This window comes from Myxine glutinosa, chromosome 11 (genome assembly GCF_964187855.1).
Source record: "Myxine glutinosa chromosome 11, kmMyxGlut1.1, whole genome shotgun sequence".
Classification (NCBI taxonomy): domain Eukaryota; kingdom Metazoa; phylum Chordata; class Myxini; order Myxiniformes; family Myxinidae; genus Myxine; species Myxine glutinosa.
In genome coordinates, this window is record NC_136271.1 from 4,947,874 (window position 1) to 4,964,606 (window position 16,733).

A 16,733-nucleotide genomic window follows, 5' to 3' on the forward strand; every position below is an offset into this window, starting at 1 on the left:
TCTGTCCGGATTCAAACGCAGTGTAGATGCGATCTGCCGCGGAGATGGGAATCTGATGATACGCGCTACAGAGATCGAGAGTGCTATAGACCGAGTACTGTGCCACTTGTCGTACCAGGGAATCCATTCCCGGAAGTGGGTAGGCGTCCATTTGGGTAAACCGATTAATCGTCTGCGAATAGTCGATTACCATGCGTTTGCGGTGTGATTCGGTTCGTACCACCAAAACTTGGGCCCGCCAGGGCGACCGACTAGGTTCTATGATACCTTCCTTTAAGAGTTGCGCAGTCTCTTCAGCAATGAATTGCGTGTCAGCCCGTGAGTAGCGTCGCAATTTAACAGCAACCGGTGTACAGTCAGTAGTCATATTGGGAAACAGCGACAGTGGCTCAATTTCCATCCCCGCAAGAGCACACACAGCAAGAGTATCAGCACCACCAAATTCCATTTCCAAACGCCCATGTCGCCGGAGAAAATCGTGTCCGAGCAAAGCTTCTGCACATAATGCTGGTAAGACCATTAAATGCACATCCGGAAACATTCGACCCTTAATCACAAGCTTTAGTCGACATTCCCCCCGAGAGCTGAGCCATAGCCCTTGAGAAGCCATGAAAATTCTGCGTTTTGTCCCGAGAATCGGCCAGCCATGCTTCTGAACAAGTCGTAAATCGACATAACTATCAGTGGAGCCCGTGTCGATTAAAGCATTTGCAAATTTCCCTTCAATCATGAGTGGAATGACAGCACTGGACAGGCCCGGTGGCCCTGCAGTAGTCGAGACGTCGAGAGGTGGCGCTCGAGCCCCGCGTGTGGATCCGACGCCCGCTAATGTCTTTCGTGTAGTCAAAGTCGAACATGGGACGGTCGGACCGTCGGTAGGGGACGCTCGTGCCACGCGCAGAGATCCCTGCTGTCGTGTAGTCAAAGTAGATCGTAGGTCGATCGTGCCGCCACTGGAGGGCGCTCGTGCCACGCGCGGAGATTCGACGCCAGTGTACGCGGATCGGGAAGCCAAACCCGGAAGTGTGCTGGGCGGCGAAAGAATTCCTGTCAAGGACGGTCGAGCCGCGTACCGCTGTGATTGCGCGAATTGTTTAGTCAGCGCGGCAAGTCTCATCAAGGTCGAGCGCTCAGCTCGGGGCCCACGGAGAGGGGCGATTCCAATCAAGGCCGCACGAGGTGCGCGAGGCGCCGATTGTGTTGCGGCCGGAGAGAGAAGCACATTCAGCATCGAGCGGGTTCGCCGGCCCCGCGACGAACGACAAACTTTTGCAAAGTGACCTTTCTTCGAACACAAATGACACGTCGCCTCCTTGGCCGGACAAACTGACCTGAGATGGTTCCGGTTCCCGCAGAAATAGCACTTAGCGTTACTTCCTGGCTTGGGTCCAGCAGCGACGGTCGCTGTCAAACTTGGGTCGGGGTCCCCAAGCGCATCCGGTGCCTCCAATTCCGGCGAGGATGCAGCATCCTTTAGCTCGGCGGTAGCTCTCTCCGGTCGCGTCGGGCGGGTTACCCCTGCAGTGACGTATGGGCGTTCATACGCGTCGGCTTGTACCTGCGCTTCGGTGTACAGGTGAGATAGCCAAAGGGCTGTTTCTAGGGTCAAATCGGCTTGTTCGAGTAGTCGTTGTCTGATGACCGGCGATCTAATGCCTGAGACAAAAGCATCGCGAGCAAGGTCATCGCAAACTTGTGCATGGGTGCGTGTCTTGGTGGTACAGTCCTTCAATAATCGTCGGAGGTCTTGAGCGAATTGGTCAATGGTCTCCGTGGGTTCTTGTCGACGAGACGCGAGCAGATATCGGGTGTAGACCACGCTCCGAGTTTTGATGTAAATACGTTTCAGTTCGTCCACAGCAGCATCGTACGTTGCACACTGAGAGATGGACGTGTACACAGTATGATTCACTTTGGAATGCAACACTGTGAGCTTCGTGACAGCGGTGAGTTCCTCCTGCGCATCCAGATGACTGGTCAGGAGCTTCAACCAGTGTAGCAGTTGTGCAGACGCGTCCGGCGCTTGGGGGTCCGCACTGAAAATTGGAACTTGTATCAGCTTATGAGCCATGTTGTTCTCGTTCAGGACGAAGAGACGATTCTGAATTAATTGTTGTAAAAATCAGATCTACAACATTGTCCCAATAGTAGGTTTAATTCAGAATCGATCTCTAGTAACACCTGTAAGAAATCAGCAAGAATAATATCAGTATACCGTAATCATAGAAGTAATAATGAATTGGCAATTGGTACAAGCAAGCTTGGAACATCTAGCTATACACACCATTCGTATATGCACTACCACACAGGATAAATGTCACAGGAATGAATCGGAGCGATGTCCGTCCGAGTTCTTATGGGAGCCCCTCAGTGGTCGGAGCCAGCATAGCACCTGGGTTCAACTTGGACACAATTTCATTACAGGCGTAGCCAGGCTTGTAAAATATTATAAACCACAAACACGTATGATTAGCTTTTTAAACAGAAACTAATGCTGTTTGTAACATTAAACAAAGAAATTTGGAGGAATCCCGACATCCGTGAGCTACATTTTACTGGCAGAACTGAGCGAAGATCTACTGCAATCTATATACCCCAAAAGGGTTGGGTAAATAACATGATCCTTCCTGCCGCTTAAAGTGGCGTTTTCCGTAGCGAACTTTTGAAACCCACCAAAAAGGTCTTGTTTTGAAAAACACCAATGAAACCTACTTTTCCTGCTATTTAACACGAAACTGAAAGGGAGGAAGCCCGGGGATGTGCTCATTTACCAAGCAGCTAGCTAGTGCTTGCCAAGCCAACCGTTCCTTAATGGTTTTGAATGAAGTGCTTGCTCGAATGCTTAAACCACTTGGTGATCTCTCCACAAGAAACTTGGTAAATGAACACACACCCAATGTTCTTGAGATCCGACCATAGATCTACTGTTTTTTTTTTTGTTTTTTTTTTTGTATACTGAATCGAGGCTCGTGGATGAGCTAACATTTATTTCACAAACAAATCAACCAGACAAACAAAATATACAAAACTCGGGATCGACTATGCCTGGATGGCGGCGGACCAGACCGCCGACCCCGACGTCCAGGCCTTGCGGACCGCCGTCACGGGCCTCCGCGTCACCGAGGTGCCGTTCGACGTCGACGTCTCGACAGGGCACTGCCCTCTTGTGCGACGTCTCCCCCGGCCGGCCTCGCCCTGGCTGGCAGCGCCCGGTTTTTGACGCCATCCACGGCCTGTCCCACCCGGGCACGAAGGCCTCCCAGAAGCTCGTCGCGGCGAAGTTCGTCTGGCATGGCCTCAGGAAGAACGTCCGCGACTGGGCCAGGACGTGCCTCGCGTGCCAGCGCGCGAAAGTCCACCGCCACACCCAAGCCCCATTGGCCCCGTTTACGGTGCCCGAACATCGGTTCGACCACGTCCACGTCGACTTGGTGGGACCTCTGCCCCCCTCGCGGGGTTTCACCCACCTCCTCACCATGGTGGACCGCCCCACCCGGTGGCCGGAGGCCGTGCCATTGGCGGCGACGGCTGACGTCGCGCAAGCCTTCATCGCCACGTGGGTTGCCCGGTTCGGCACCCCCTCGGACATCTCGTCCGACCGCGGCCCCCAGTTCACCTCGGAGCTCTGGGGAGCAGTGGCGCAAGGGCTCGGCGTGAAGCTGCACCGCACCACGGCCTACCACCCCCAGGCCAACGGCCTGTGCGAGCGCTTCCATCGCTCAATGAAGGCCGCGCTCCGGGCCAGCCTCCGCGACGGCAGCTGGGCCGACAGGCTCCCCTGGGTCCTGCTGGGCCTCAGGACGGCGCCCAAGGACGACCTGCGCGCGTCCTCGGCGGAGCTGGTTTTCGGACAACCACTGCGGGTACCGGGCGAATTTATCCCCGACTCCACGGCCCCTTGGTCCGCGGCGCAACAGCGCTCCGCCCTTCAGGAGACCGCCAGGAGGTTCGCCCCTGTGCCGTCCGCAACCGGTTGCCTGTCCTCCCACGTCGCCCCGGAGCTTCGCACGGCCGAGTACGTTTTTGTCCGGCACGACGCCCACCGGGCACTGCTGCGGCCCCCGTACGACGGGCCCTTCCGTGTGCTGGAGACCTGGGACAAGCATTTCACTGTGGACATACTGTAATCTATATTCCCCAAAGAGGAATTACCCTTCCTGCCCCTCCTGTAGTGAGCGGGTGGACTTGTAAATTAAAATGTCGGTCGGTGGAGTCAGCCGTCGTAATGACATCATCGACGTAATGACGTAGCTTGACGGAAGGACACAAAACTGCCGCTACTTTAATATATAGGAGATGATCTATTTTAACCTCCAGTAACTTTGCAGTCACTATGAAGGGATTAGTGTTATGATTATATTTACCATAATATTATCGTTACGTTATCATTATTACAAAAATGATATTGCTATCAAAAAACCGAGGCTAATTCCTTACTTCCGTTGTTATTAGTACCGTACGCCGCTTATCATTGATTCATGAACCATACACCGCTTCAATGTAGAATCTTTGCAATAACGACAAAGGGATTACAGTGTTATGATTATATTTACTATATTATTGGTATTAACGCAATTATTGTTATTACAAAAATAATACTACTGTGTTAAGAAACCTGGGCTAATTTGTCCGAAGCGGCCTGAAGGTGAGCCATGAAGGCATGAAGCCTAAGGCCTATATGTACTGTGTCGTTGGAAGATCTGTAACGTCTATGCTTTCGATATTTTATGATCATTTTAACATTCGGTTTGTTTGTGTTTCACACTGAATGAAAAACGTAAATGTAGAGCATGGCGATTGTGATATATGACAAGTTCGACGATATGTTTGGCCTGAACGACATAGGAATCAAAATGGCGGTGTGTGGAGTCAGCCATTGTACGCTGTAATGACATCAGACGTAATCACATCACACTGTCATGTGACCAGATCCTCAGCTCTGATTGGTATACGTTTGAGGGGACACATACATACATACATACATACATACATACATACATTCGGATGGACATACACTGTTCTGGACTGCTTTGCCCTATGGGCTACACCATTAAAAAAATAGTTGTTGCTTTTTCAGCTGTATCACGATGATTTTACATGTTAAAACATTATAAATTCTTGCTGTATTTTGCAGTATCCACTTTCAAACAGCCCATTTCAATGGCGACCGACATAACTGATTTCAACAAGGAAATCGGTGAGGAAGAGGATGAGGAGGATGACAGTGAGGTTTGGATTACAACTTGTTCATACTCCATCTTGATTGTTCTGCCAAAACCTCTGAATACATTTACAATGCGTATAAATGCGTGTACATGCGTATGAAGCGTATAAAGCGACAATGCGTATAAATGCGTATAAACTGTAATAAAGCGACAATGTATTGATCAAATTTGAACAAAATGTTGAGACATTTGGTGAGCTGTTAATCTTTGCAATGTACGGAGGTAACGATGACTGCTAATACCACACTGCGAAGAAAGGAAAAACGACCGTCTAGTTTATGGAGGACATTCTGTATTTCGAAGGTTCTCCATGAGCCTGTGACACCATAGATAATAATAATAATGTTAATAATAATGATTAGACAGTTCACCACAGATAATAATAATAATGTTAATAATAATGATTAGACAGTTCAACAAACACCTTAATCCACGCAGTGTTCAAGTATACAATTTAATTGACATAAAATAATGATTTTAAATGTCATATTTTAGGAGTCGCGGAAGGCGAGAAGACGAGGCCATTTCGTCGGGTTCGAAGCTCGTTTATTCGTACAGAAATCTCCAGCACACTAAACTCGAACGGAAGTGGTACAGCTTTTATAAAGCCAAAACCCTCTTCGGAGGGCGTGGCTCCACAACCGCGCGTGCGTCACTTCCACACAACCAAAAGCCCCACAGGCCCGTGCACGTGGATTATGACCAAACATAAGGCAACCGTCACATGCGAATAAGTTAACCGCGACATGCGAATAAGTTAACCGTGACATGCGAATAAGGTAACCGCTACATGCGCTCCCCCAGAATGCACTCCCACGGGCATGTACGTAGTTCGCAGGCGCGCTCGGCAGTGCCGAGAAGGCTCGAGCAGTGCTCGGCCTCGGTACGCGCGAAAAAACGCCGCCGTGGGGTTCACCTGACCGAGGGGCTGGTCAAGGCCTCGGGGGAGGCTGCCGAGGTTCCTCGCGGGCCTCCGAGGTTGCAGTTCGCGGGCGCGCTCGGCAGTGCCGAGAAGGCTCGAGCAGTGCTCAGCCTCGTTGCACGCGAAAAGGGGTTGAGCCAACCGAGGGGCTGGTCAAGGCCTCGGGGGAGGCTGCCGAGGTTCCTCGCGGGCCTCCCGAGGATGCAGAGTAGGAGTAGTAGTTGCGCGAGTTGCAGCTTTCGACACGCGAGCTGTAGAGTTTTCGTGAGTTGCGAGCAGCAGTGCGCGCGAAGGTAACGAAGCAGCCGTGCCGCCAACGTCAGTGCGCGCGCAAGAGATGAGCAGCAGTGCCACCCACATCTCGTAACTGCGTTCCTCTGGAGGGTCCTGGAGCAGGCTCGCCCCTCTGGTCGTAGAGGAGGAGCCGAGCGCGGTGCGCGAACCACATGGCCGCTCGTCGTTTCCGAAACTCCGGCAGTTCGATTGAAACTGCGTTCGAAACCGCGCCCGCATCCGTTCGGGAGAAGCCGGGGTCACCAGTTGAGGTGGCTTCCCTGGCCAGGGCGCGCTTGCCGTGTTCATTTGCAGCCCCCGAATCCGTTCGGGGGCAGCCGGGGTCACCAGTTTAGGAGTCGCGGAAGGCGAGAAGACGAGGCCATTTCGTAGGGTTCGAAGCTCGTTTATTCGTACAGAAATCTCCAGCACTCACTCTAAACGCGAACGGAAGTGGTACAGCTTTTATAAAGCCAAAACCCTCTTCGGAGGGCGTGGCTCCACAACCGCGCGTGCGTCACTTCCACACAACCAAAAGCCCCACAGGCCCGTGCATTATGACCAAACATAAGGTAACCGTCACATGCGAATAAGTTAACCGCGACATGCGAATAAGTTAACCGCGACATGCGAATAAGGTAACCGCTACAATATTAAATATCCGGAAGTTTATATCCGGAAGAAGAAGCAGGTTTATACACCACTAAAGCGCGGCGTTACGCGCGCTGCTTGTGAGCAAGGAGGAAGCGGACAAGCGGTAACATATAAACGTCTTTATTGTAAGACTACACTGTAACACTGAACTCCTCCGGGCTGGTCGCCCGGTGTAAATCATGAGGCCACGCCTACCCCTCGGGCGTGGCCACCGCCCACTTGGTGCGTGGAATGATGTCACCACGCCAGTGGGCTTTTGTGTCCGCCACACGCGCCCCCCCAGAATTCCCGCGCACCTGGAGGGCCAGTTTGTGGGGCAGACGAATGACCCGGCCGAAGCGCCCCCTGGCGATCGGCGGCGTCCAGGGTGCAGGGATACCAGGTGGGATGCCCCTGGCTGCCCCTGGGATGGGTGCAGGACTGGGGGGCGCCGTGGCGGCGGAGCTGGGCGGTGCCGGGGGTCCGCCCGCAGGAGGGCGGCCCCGACGTGGGGGTCGGGCCACTGGCGGTGGATGGTCCACATCGAGGTGGGCCGGCTTGAGGCGGTCTACCGAAACGCGGTCAGGAGTACCGCCGATGTCCAGGGTGAAGTGCTTCGCCCCGGTCTCCAGCACGCGGAAAGGCCCGTCGTACGGGGGCCGCAGTGGTGTCCGATGGGCATCGTGGCGGACGAAGACGTACTCCGCCGTGCGAAGCTCCGGGGCGACGTGCGTCGGTGGGTGCCCGTGGCATGCCGTTGGCACCGGGGCGAACCTCTGGGCGGTCTCTTGCAGAGCGGAGCGCTGCTGTGCCGCGGACCATGGTGCCGTGGAGTCGGGGAGGAACTCGCCCGGCACCCGCAGCGGTTGCCCGAAGACCAACTCCGCCGCGGATGCGCGCAGGTCCTCCTTGGGCGCCGTCCGGAGGCCCAGCAGGACCCAGGGGAGCCTGTCGACCCAGCCGCCGTCGCGGAGGGTGGCCCGGAGCGCGGCCTTCAATGAGCGGTGAAATCGCTCACACAGGCCGTTAGCCTGGGGGTGGTAGGCCGTGGTTCGGTGCAGCCGGACCCCGAGCCCCTGCGCAACCGCCCCCCAGAGCTCCGAGGTGAACTGGGGGCCGCGGTCGGATGAGATGTCTGAGGGGGCGCCGAACCGGGCGACCCAGGTGGCGATGAAAGCCTGCGCGACATCGGCCGCCGTTGTCGACGCCAAGGGCACGGCCTCTGGCCACCGGGTGGTGCGGTCCACCATGGTGAGGACGTGGGTGAAACCCCGCGAGGGGGGCAGAGGTCCCACCAGGTCCACGTGGACGTGGTCAAACCGGCGTTCCGGCACCGTGAACGGGGCCAACGGGGCCTGGGTGTGCCGGTGCACCTTGGCGCGCTGGCACGCGAGGCATGTCCTGGCCCAGCCGCGGACGGCCTTCCGGAGGCCATGCCAGACGAACTTGTCAGCGATCAGCCTTTGGGAGGCCCTCGCGCCCGGGTGGGACAGGCCGTGGATGGCGTCAAACACCTGGCGCTGCCAGCCCGCGGGCACAATGGGGCGAGGACGCCCGAGGGAGACGTCGCACAAGAGGGCCGCGCCCGCGCCGTCGAACGGCACCTCGGTGACGCGGAGGCCCGTGATGGCGGTCCGCAAGGCCTGGACGTCGGGGTCAGCGGCCTGGTCCGCTGCCATCCGGGCATAGTCGATGCCGAGGTGGACTGCGTGGGCGACGGCCCGGGAAAGGCAATCCGCCACCGGGTTGTCCTTCCCCGCGACGTGCTGGATGTCCGTCGTGTACTCGGACACGGCCGAGAGGTGACGCTGCTGCCGGGCCGACCACGGCTCGGTGACCTTGCCCATCGCGAAGATCAGCGGCTTGTGGTCGACGAAGGCAGTGAACGCCCGGCCCTCGAGCAGATGGCGGAAGTGCCTGACCGCCAAGTGAAGTCCGAGCAACTCGCGGTCGAAGGTACTGTAACGGCGTTCGGGCGGGCGAAGCTGCCGGCTAAAGAACGCCAGCGGTTGCCAAGCTCCACGCACCCATTGCTCGTGCACCGCGCCCACCGCGTAGTCCGAGGCATCGGTGGTGAGGGCGATCGGTGCATCGGGCGCCGGGTGCGCGAGCATGGTGGCGTTAGCCAAGGCGAGCTTCGCGCCCGTGAACGCCGTGTCCATCTGCTCGGTCCAGGTAACGTCGCCTTTGCCCGGCTTACCTCGGAGAGCTTCGTGCAGGGGGCGCAGGAGCTGGGCGATACGGGGCAGGAACCGATGGTAAAAGTTCACCATGCCCAGGAACTCCTGCAGCCCTCTGATCGTGCGGGGGCGCGGAAACCCCTTCACCGCCTCCACCTTGGCCGGCAGGGGGACGGCTCCGTGCCTGGTGACACGGTGCCCCAGAAAATCGATTGTGGCGGCGCCGAACCGGCACTTTGCGGGGTTCACAATCAGGCCATGCTGGCCCAGGCGTTCGAAGAGCGTGCGGAGGTGGCGTAGGTGCTCTTCGCGGGACGCGCTGGCGACGAGGATATCGTCCAGGTAGACGTAGACAAAATCCAAGTCGCGCAGGACGCTGTCCATCAGTCGCTGGAACGCCTGAGCCGCATTCTTCAGACCGAAGGGCATGCGCAGGAACTCGAAGAGTCCGAATGGCGTGATGACCGCCGTCTTCGGGACGTCCTCCGGCCTGACGGGGACCTGATGGTAGCCGCGTATGAGGTCCACCTTCGAGAAGAAGGACCTGCCCGCCAAACGGGCGGAAAAGTCCTGAATGTGGGGGACGGGGTAGCGGTCGGGAGTCGTGGCGTCATTGAGACGGCGATAGTCCCCGCACGGTCGCCATCCCCCGCCGGGCTTCGGCACGATGTGCAGCGGCGACGCCCAAGCGCTCTCTGAGCGCCGAACGATGCCGAGTCGCTCCAGGGTAGCGAACTCCGCTTTTGCCACCGCCAGCTTCGTCGGCTCGAGGCGGCGTGCCCGGGCGTAGACCGGTGGCCCGACGGTGGGGATGTGATGGGCCACCCCGTGCTTGACGGCCCCCGCCGAGAAGGTGGGCCGCGTGAGGGCCGGGAAGCCGGCGAGGAGGCGGGTGAATGCGTCCGCTGCCGGAAGCGTACAGACCAACGTGGCCGGAACCGAATCGTTCGGCAAGCCGCTTGGCAAGCCGCTCGTTGAGCTGGGCAACGCACATGCGAGCGAGCTGAACGTCTCGGCCTGGACAAGCCGTCTGCGCTTGACGTCGACCAGGAGCCCATTAGCGCACAGGAAGTCCGCGCCAAGCAGTGCCATGGGCACGTCGGCGGTGACGAACGTCCATCGGAAAACCTGCCCTCCAAACCGCAGAGAGAGGCAGCGTTTTCCGTACGTACGGATGGGCGTCCCGTTCGCGGCAAGCAGCGCGGGGCCCCCACCCGCGGCGTGCTTGTCTTACGTGCCGGCGGGAATGACACTCACCTGTGCTCCCGTGTCGCACAGGTAACGGCACCCGGAGAAGGTGTCCGTTATGAACAGCAGGCTGCTCGAACGGCCGGCGCTCATCGCCACAATTGAGCGCCGGCCCGGGCGTTTCCCGACCCGTTGAAGGAGCACGGCGGATGACACCGCCGAGCTTCGTGGCCGAACTTGGCGTGGAACCAGCACCAGGTGGTGGAGCTGGAGGAGCGCGGCTGGCTCCGCCAGGCCGGTGGAGTCGACGGGTTTCCCCGCGGTGGCGGTTTTCACCGCGGCGGTGGGCGGGGCGTGGCGGCGTTCACGAGGTGCGTATCAGCATGCTGCTGAAACTCAGCGTGCTGTAGAAGATGATGCTGTGGAACATCAGCGTCGAAGGCCGTGACGGCCACGCCAACGCTCGCCCGCGTGTCCGAAGCGGCGAAGTACTTGTCCGCCTCGGCCGCCAATGCTCGGGGTTCCGTTAGCCCGGTCCCGGCCAACGCGAGGCGAACCTGCGCTGGAAGTTGGCGACGGAAAAGCGCCCGGAATAGCGAACCGGGGGCTTCGTCGCCCAACAGTGACAGCATATGGTCCATTCGGACCGACGGGCACGTCTCACCGAGCTCGGGGAGATCCAGGAGGCGGTCGGCCCGTGCGTCGTCCGTGAGGCTGAACGTGGCTAGGAGTAGCCGCTTGAGTGCCTCGTACTTGTGGCCGTCCGGTGGGTGGCGAAGGACGGACACAACTCGAGCGGCCGTGCCGGGCCCGAGGGAGGTGACGACGTGGCAGTAGTGCAGGTTGTCGTTGGTGAGGCGCCGAAGCTGAAATTGGGCTTCGGCTTGAACGAACCAGACCTCGGCCTGGGCCTCCCAAAATTCGGGAAGTTTAATCGCCATTGACTTGTCGTTGGCCATTGCAATGGCGTCGTGTTCGGAAGGATCGCTACGGCAGATCCAACGTCGAGGGTCACCAGTAAAGCGCGGCGTTACGCGCGCTGCTTGTGAGCAAGGAGGAAGCGGACAAGCGGTAACATATAAACGTCTTTATTGTAAGACTACACTGTAACACTGAACTCCTCCGGGCTGGTCGCCCGGTGTAAATCATGAGGCCACGCCTACCCCTCGGGCGTGGCCACCGCCCACTTGGTGCGTGGAATGATGTCACCACGCCAGTGGGCTTTTGTGTCCGCCACACCACCTTATATAACATGTCCAAGTACAGCTAAACAGAATGGTTTTGAAATTGAGATGAAGGTGATTTATGTTCTACAGTGTTCAATTATATAATAATTCAATTTAAAGAAACTAATGACTTTAAACGTCATATACCAAAAAAATACTTCTGGAATTAACCACCATTTTACCAAGTGTCTATTACACCACCCCAACACGTAACATTAGTTCTTCTTATGTGTTTTGAAGTTCGTATCCTTTAAAACATCCTCAAAAACTGTGTGTGTGTGTGTGCGTGTACGTGTGTGTGTGTACGTGTGTGTGTGTGTGTGTACGTACGTGTGTGTGTGTGTGTACGTACGTGTGTGTGTGTGTACTGTGTACGAGTGTGTACGTGTGTGTGTGCGGGCGTGTACGTATGTGTGTGTGCGTGGTGTACGTACGTACGTGTGTGTGTGTGTGTGTGTGTGTGTGTGTGTGTGTGTGTGTGTGTGTGTGTGTGTGTGTGTGTGTGTGTGTGTGTGTGTGTCTGTCTTGCAGTGTGTATGTACCTTTCACAGTGAGCCCTTCGTTTCTGTGTGCCTTGTGCACTGGCGTCTCATCTGCTCCAAATGTCCATGTGCACATGCTACCCGTCCACGTCTCTTGCCCGTCCTCGATGCATATGCAGACGTACATGTAAGTAGGCCCATCTCTAACATGCTATATTCATTCCATGTAATCATCTGCACCGTCCCCTCTCATCCCTTATCATTTCAATACCAACACGATGTTTTCCCTACGAGTTATACATCCAGAATTCCTTTCCACAGTGGATAAAAATGGTGTCCTTGAATACGAGATGCATTCTAAGCTGTCTTTCGCCCACAGCGGACAATGTACGAGCACGCACAACACGTGTCTCAGAAGAGGAAAGAAGGAGAAGCAAGGATTAAAATCCTTTTAAAAGCTGCCAATGATGCCGAGGTATGAATTCCAATGAATAAACCTTGTCGTGGGATTGTGGGATTCGATCTAAAAGGCCACAAACTCGGTTGTCTTTTTTGTAAAGAAGAAGAGGCACACGCATTGTTGATAGTAAAGAAGAAGAAGCACATGCACTGTAAAGAAGAGGAGGCACATGCACTCAGTATTCTCTCACTCTGACTATGCAGGTGCATTGGAACAGGGTATTCAGCAGATGAGTGTTGATAAGTAAATCACTGGCCTAAAATAGATGTACAGGGTGATTTTATTTTTATATATAAATATTTGAGAACCGTAAATAATTCCCATAATAGTCTACTTGCCAAGCCTATAGAGCCCTCTTGTGAACCCGGAAATGTTGAGTACCCCAAAGTTTTAAGTTAGAAATGTACAGTATGGGTCCCCAGCACTTAGAAACTGCCGGATGCTAACTTGCATATGTTGGGCAATTAGCGAAATTAGCATTAATAGCATTAACCCTATCAAACATAGGCCTGGGACACTGAAATTTCTGTTTCGCTCTATTGCTCCGTTTGAATGCTTCGTGTGAGCAAACTATTTGAAGGATCCGTATGAAATTTGGACATAATACACTTAGACAGATATGCTTTCCGTGTCCCAAGAACTGATGCTTTCCAAGATGCCATCAAACAGAGTGTTTCAAGAGCACAGAAGAAGGATGCTGCTTGGCTCTCGCAGCTCCACTCTTCCCCTCTTCCCCTTGACTGGGCAGCCTACAATGTTGTGCAAGATCGCAATGGTGATGACAGTGCTCCAAAGCTGAAGACGATAAGTGTCTTTAGACCACTGCTTGACTCGCCCCCTGCCCACCCTGATACAGTGCTCAGTACCATTGCCTACTTAGACACATCACTGAAGCAGCTTGGCATGAGCCACAGTCATATCACGTTTGACATGCAGCTGTACGTGATCGCTTGCCTGATCAAGCGGAGTGATCTGCAGCGATGGTCATCAGTGGTTCTCAGATCTGGGATGATGCACACTCTCGTGTCATTCTTCGGCTCAATCGGACAACTGATGAATTCAACAGGTGTGGAGGAGCTAGTCGGTGCATCATTTGGAGGCCTGAAATCCATCTTCAACGGGAAGGCCTGGCCCAAGGCTATGCGAGCCTTCCGTATGGTTGTGTCTGCTCTTCTTCATGACTTCTTAGAGGAGGGAGAGAAGACTCACGAGCAGATAACGGCATTCCTGGAGAAAGCCAGAGAGCACCCCACAGGCCGGCTATGGGTGGATGGTTTCATCACCCCTACCCTAATAGCTCACGGGTTCTGGCGAGCAGAAAGAGAGGGTGATTGGATGCTGCAACAACACTGCCTTGAAGAGATGCTGCCCTATTTCTTTTCTACCGGTCATCACCACGACGCAAGATGGATCACATGGCATCTGCGCGACATGCAGTACCTTCCTGCTACTGCCAAGGATGACCTTTACGCTGGAAGCCATGTGTGCCGCCACTCTGATGGTGCAGCTGCAGTGAGTGGAGACATGTTTGGGGAGCAGACATGCATCAAGCAAGGGAAGGGAGTAGGAGGCATGAAGGGCATCTCCACCAACCCTGAGCAGGTCGCCGTGTGGATCCAATCTTTCAGCATCTGCTCCTATCTCTCCAAGTCATTGGATGAGATTTACGACGATGCTGAAGCACCGGATAAGACAATTAAGACCAACAGACACAAAGAAGAGGGTAAAGGACGGCGGGAATTGGATGCGGAGGACCGGGCTAAAATCCTGAGAGTGCTACAGGAAAACTCCCAGCCACTCACCATAGAGACCGCGACCCTCCACCATATCATAAATGGCCAGGTGGCAGATGAAAGGTTGAATGTGCAAGATGCATTGAAGATCGGACAGGACATGAGCACACTGTTCTCTTCATCACTTCCTGAGAGATTTCATGTGCCCATCTCAAATAAGGTGGTGACAATGACATTCACCAAAAAAAGAGTGAAGGTCAATGCGAAGATCATATGTGACCTTGAGGCGTTGTTTGCTCGGCTGCTGGTGGTGGGGAGCAAGAGAAGAATGGAGCTCTCTGCCCTCTTTGACTACAAGCTCGGCCCGGTCCCTGCATCCATCATCGATGAGTATGGATGCCTCAGGAAGGGTAACAAGTCTGTGATCCTCCAGCGTCTTGGAATCCTTGCCCCCAATCCCCACCCACCACATGTTGTACTCGTTGATGCATCGCAGCTCATCTACCACGTGGTGTGGCCATCGTCAGGCACTGTGGCTGACCTCGCAGCCAGCATGGGGCGCCGGCTTAATCGCTACATCACCGAAACATTTGTCATCTTTGACCGGTATGAGCAAGTCTCTGCCAAAGACCACGAGAGGCAGAGAAGGGCTGGGGAGAGCTCAACAGAGTACCGACTCTCACTGACAACCCCTCTACCTAGCCGCGACAAAGTGATGAAGAACAAGACAAACAAACGGAGACTGGGTGAGCTCCTGTGCACACACAGCATAGGAGATCACATCAAGATGGTCAGCAAAGCAGACAGTATTGTCACTCATGACGAGGCTGACGTCTCCCTCATCTCATACATGTTGGATGCAGCCAGTCGCGGAGCTGAAACTGTCCGCATTCTCAGCGACGACACTGATGTTTTCGTACTCATGGTCTATTGGTGCTGGAAGGTGGGTATCACATGTAACCTGCAGATGGAGAGATGGGATGGCACTATTCTCAACATCAATTCGACAGTAGAGAATCTCGGTGAGCAGCGTCGCTCCATCCTGGCTATGCATGCTCTCTCCGGATGTGACACCACCTCCTATCCCGCGGGGAAAGGGAAGGTGTCCGCACTCAAGGCCATGAGAGTAGTACCTGGTGACCTGCTTCACTTCATCGGAGAGGAGGGAGCTACTGATTTACAGATTACAGAGGCAGTGAGTGGTTTCTTCCTGGCTCTGTACAACGAGAGGGAGTCGGCATCTCTGAACATCGCCAGATATGACATCTACCGAAAGCGCAAAACCCCCCCAGCACTGAAGACACTGCCTCCTACAGAGCGCAACGCTCTCCTCCATGGACGGCGTGCCCATGTACAGGTGCTGCTTCGGAAAGCAGCAGACTGCCCTGACCCACCAGCTGTGGACATAACAGAGTTTGGATGGAATAAGAAGGAAGGCGAGAAGGGAGAGGAAGTCATCATGCCCATCCTGGATGCAAGCCCCGTTGCTCCTCCTGCCGTGTTGGAAATGATCAGCTGTAGCTGCAAAGCTGGGTTAAAGCCCTGTTTAACAGCAAAGTGCAGCTGCGTAGCTGCAGGCCTGGCCTGTACCAGCTACTGCTTCTGCAAAGGCTCTGATAGTACATGTTGCAACACACTCACAGCAAGGAGAGCAATATGACAAGAATGTAGAGTCAGGAGAAGAAGATGAAGACGATGAGGATGAGTTTTATGATGAGGATATGCTTTATAACAGTGCAGAGTAGTAGAAGTGCAAGACGCTCTTTCTTGATGGAAGTTTCATGTTGTGTAACTAGTGCACATATTTTTCAGCTCTGATAATTTTGGGTATACTTGTGTTTTAATTTTGAGGATATTATTTACCCATAGTCATATTATTCTAGTTTGGTATGGTACTTGCCTTTGTTACCTCTAATACCTGTGAGTAAAAGTGGAGCAATAGAGCGAAACAGAAATTTCAGTGTCCCAGGCCTATGTTTGATAGGGTTCATGCTATTAATGCTCATTTTGCTAATTGCCCAACATATGCAAGTTAGCATCCGGCAGTTTCTAAGTGCTGGGGACCCATACTGTACATTTCTAACTTAAAACTTTGGGGTACTCAACATTTCCGGGTTCACATTGCTGGCAAGTAGACTATATACGAAAAACTATATCTGTTAACTCCCTAAGATTTTGTGTAAATGTAGCCTAATATTACAGAAAGATGTAACATGATCCAGAGAGTTATCAGGTATCATGTGATTTATCAGGATTAGTTAACAGGAAGAATGAGTGTTTCTTGTCGAACATTACATCAAGAATGCATCTTTGAGGGAATGTCAAATTACATTTAAAAGTTGGTTTGGTGATGCAATGAAACGTTCAACATATGTGATACAAGTTAGGGCATTTTATAATTTTTTTGAAAA

The 16,733-nt window shown here is 54.3% G+C and overlaps 1 protein-coding gene across 3 annotated transcripts in view; it reads left to right on the forward strand.

Moving 5' to 3' along the window:
• Window positions 1-16,733, forward strand: part of LOC137436191 (uncharacterized) — a 153,582-nt gene that overhangs the window by 39,637 nt on the left and 97,212 nt on the right. For 2 of the 3 annotated variants that reach the window (XM_078765940.1, XM_078765942.1), the window contains exons 2-4: window positions 5,135-5,229; window positions 12,179-12,316; window positions 12,509-12,604. In XM_078765940.1, the coding sequence (XP_078622066.1) occupies window positions 5,161-5,229; window positions 12,179-12,316; window positions 12,509-12,604 (303 nt within the window). In that variant the 5' untranslated portion in view covers window positions 5,135-5,160. The remainder of the gene's footprint in view (window positions 1-5,134; window positions 5,230-12,178; window positions 12,317-12,508; window positions 12,605-16,733) is intronic. The other variant, XM_078765941.1, reaches the window with a different exon arrangement.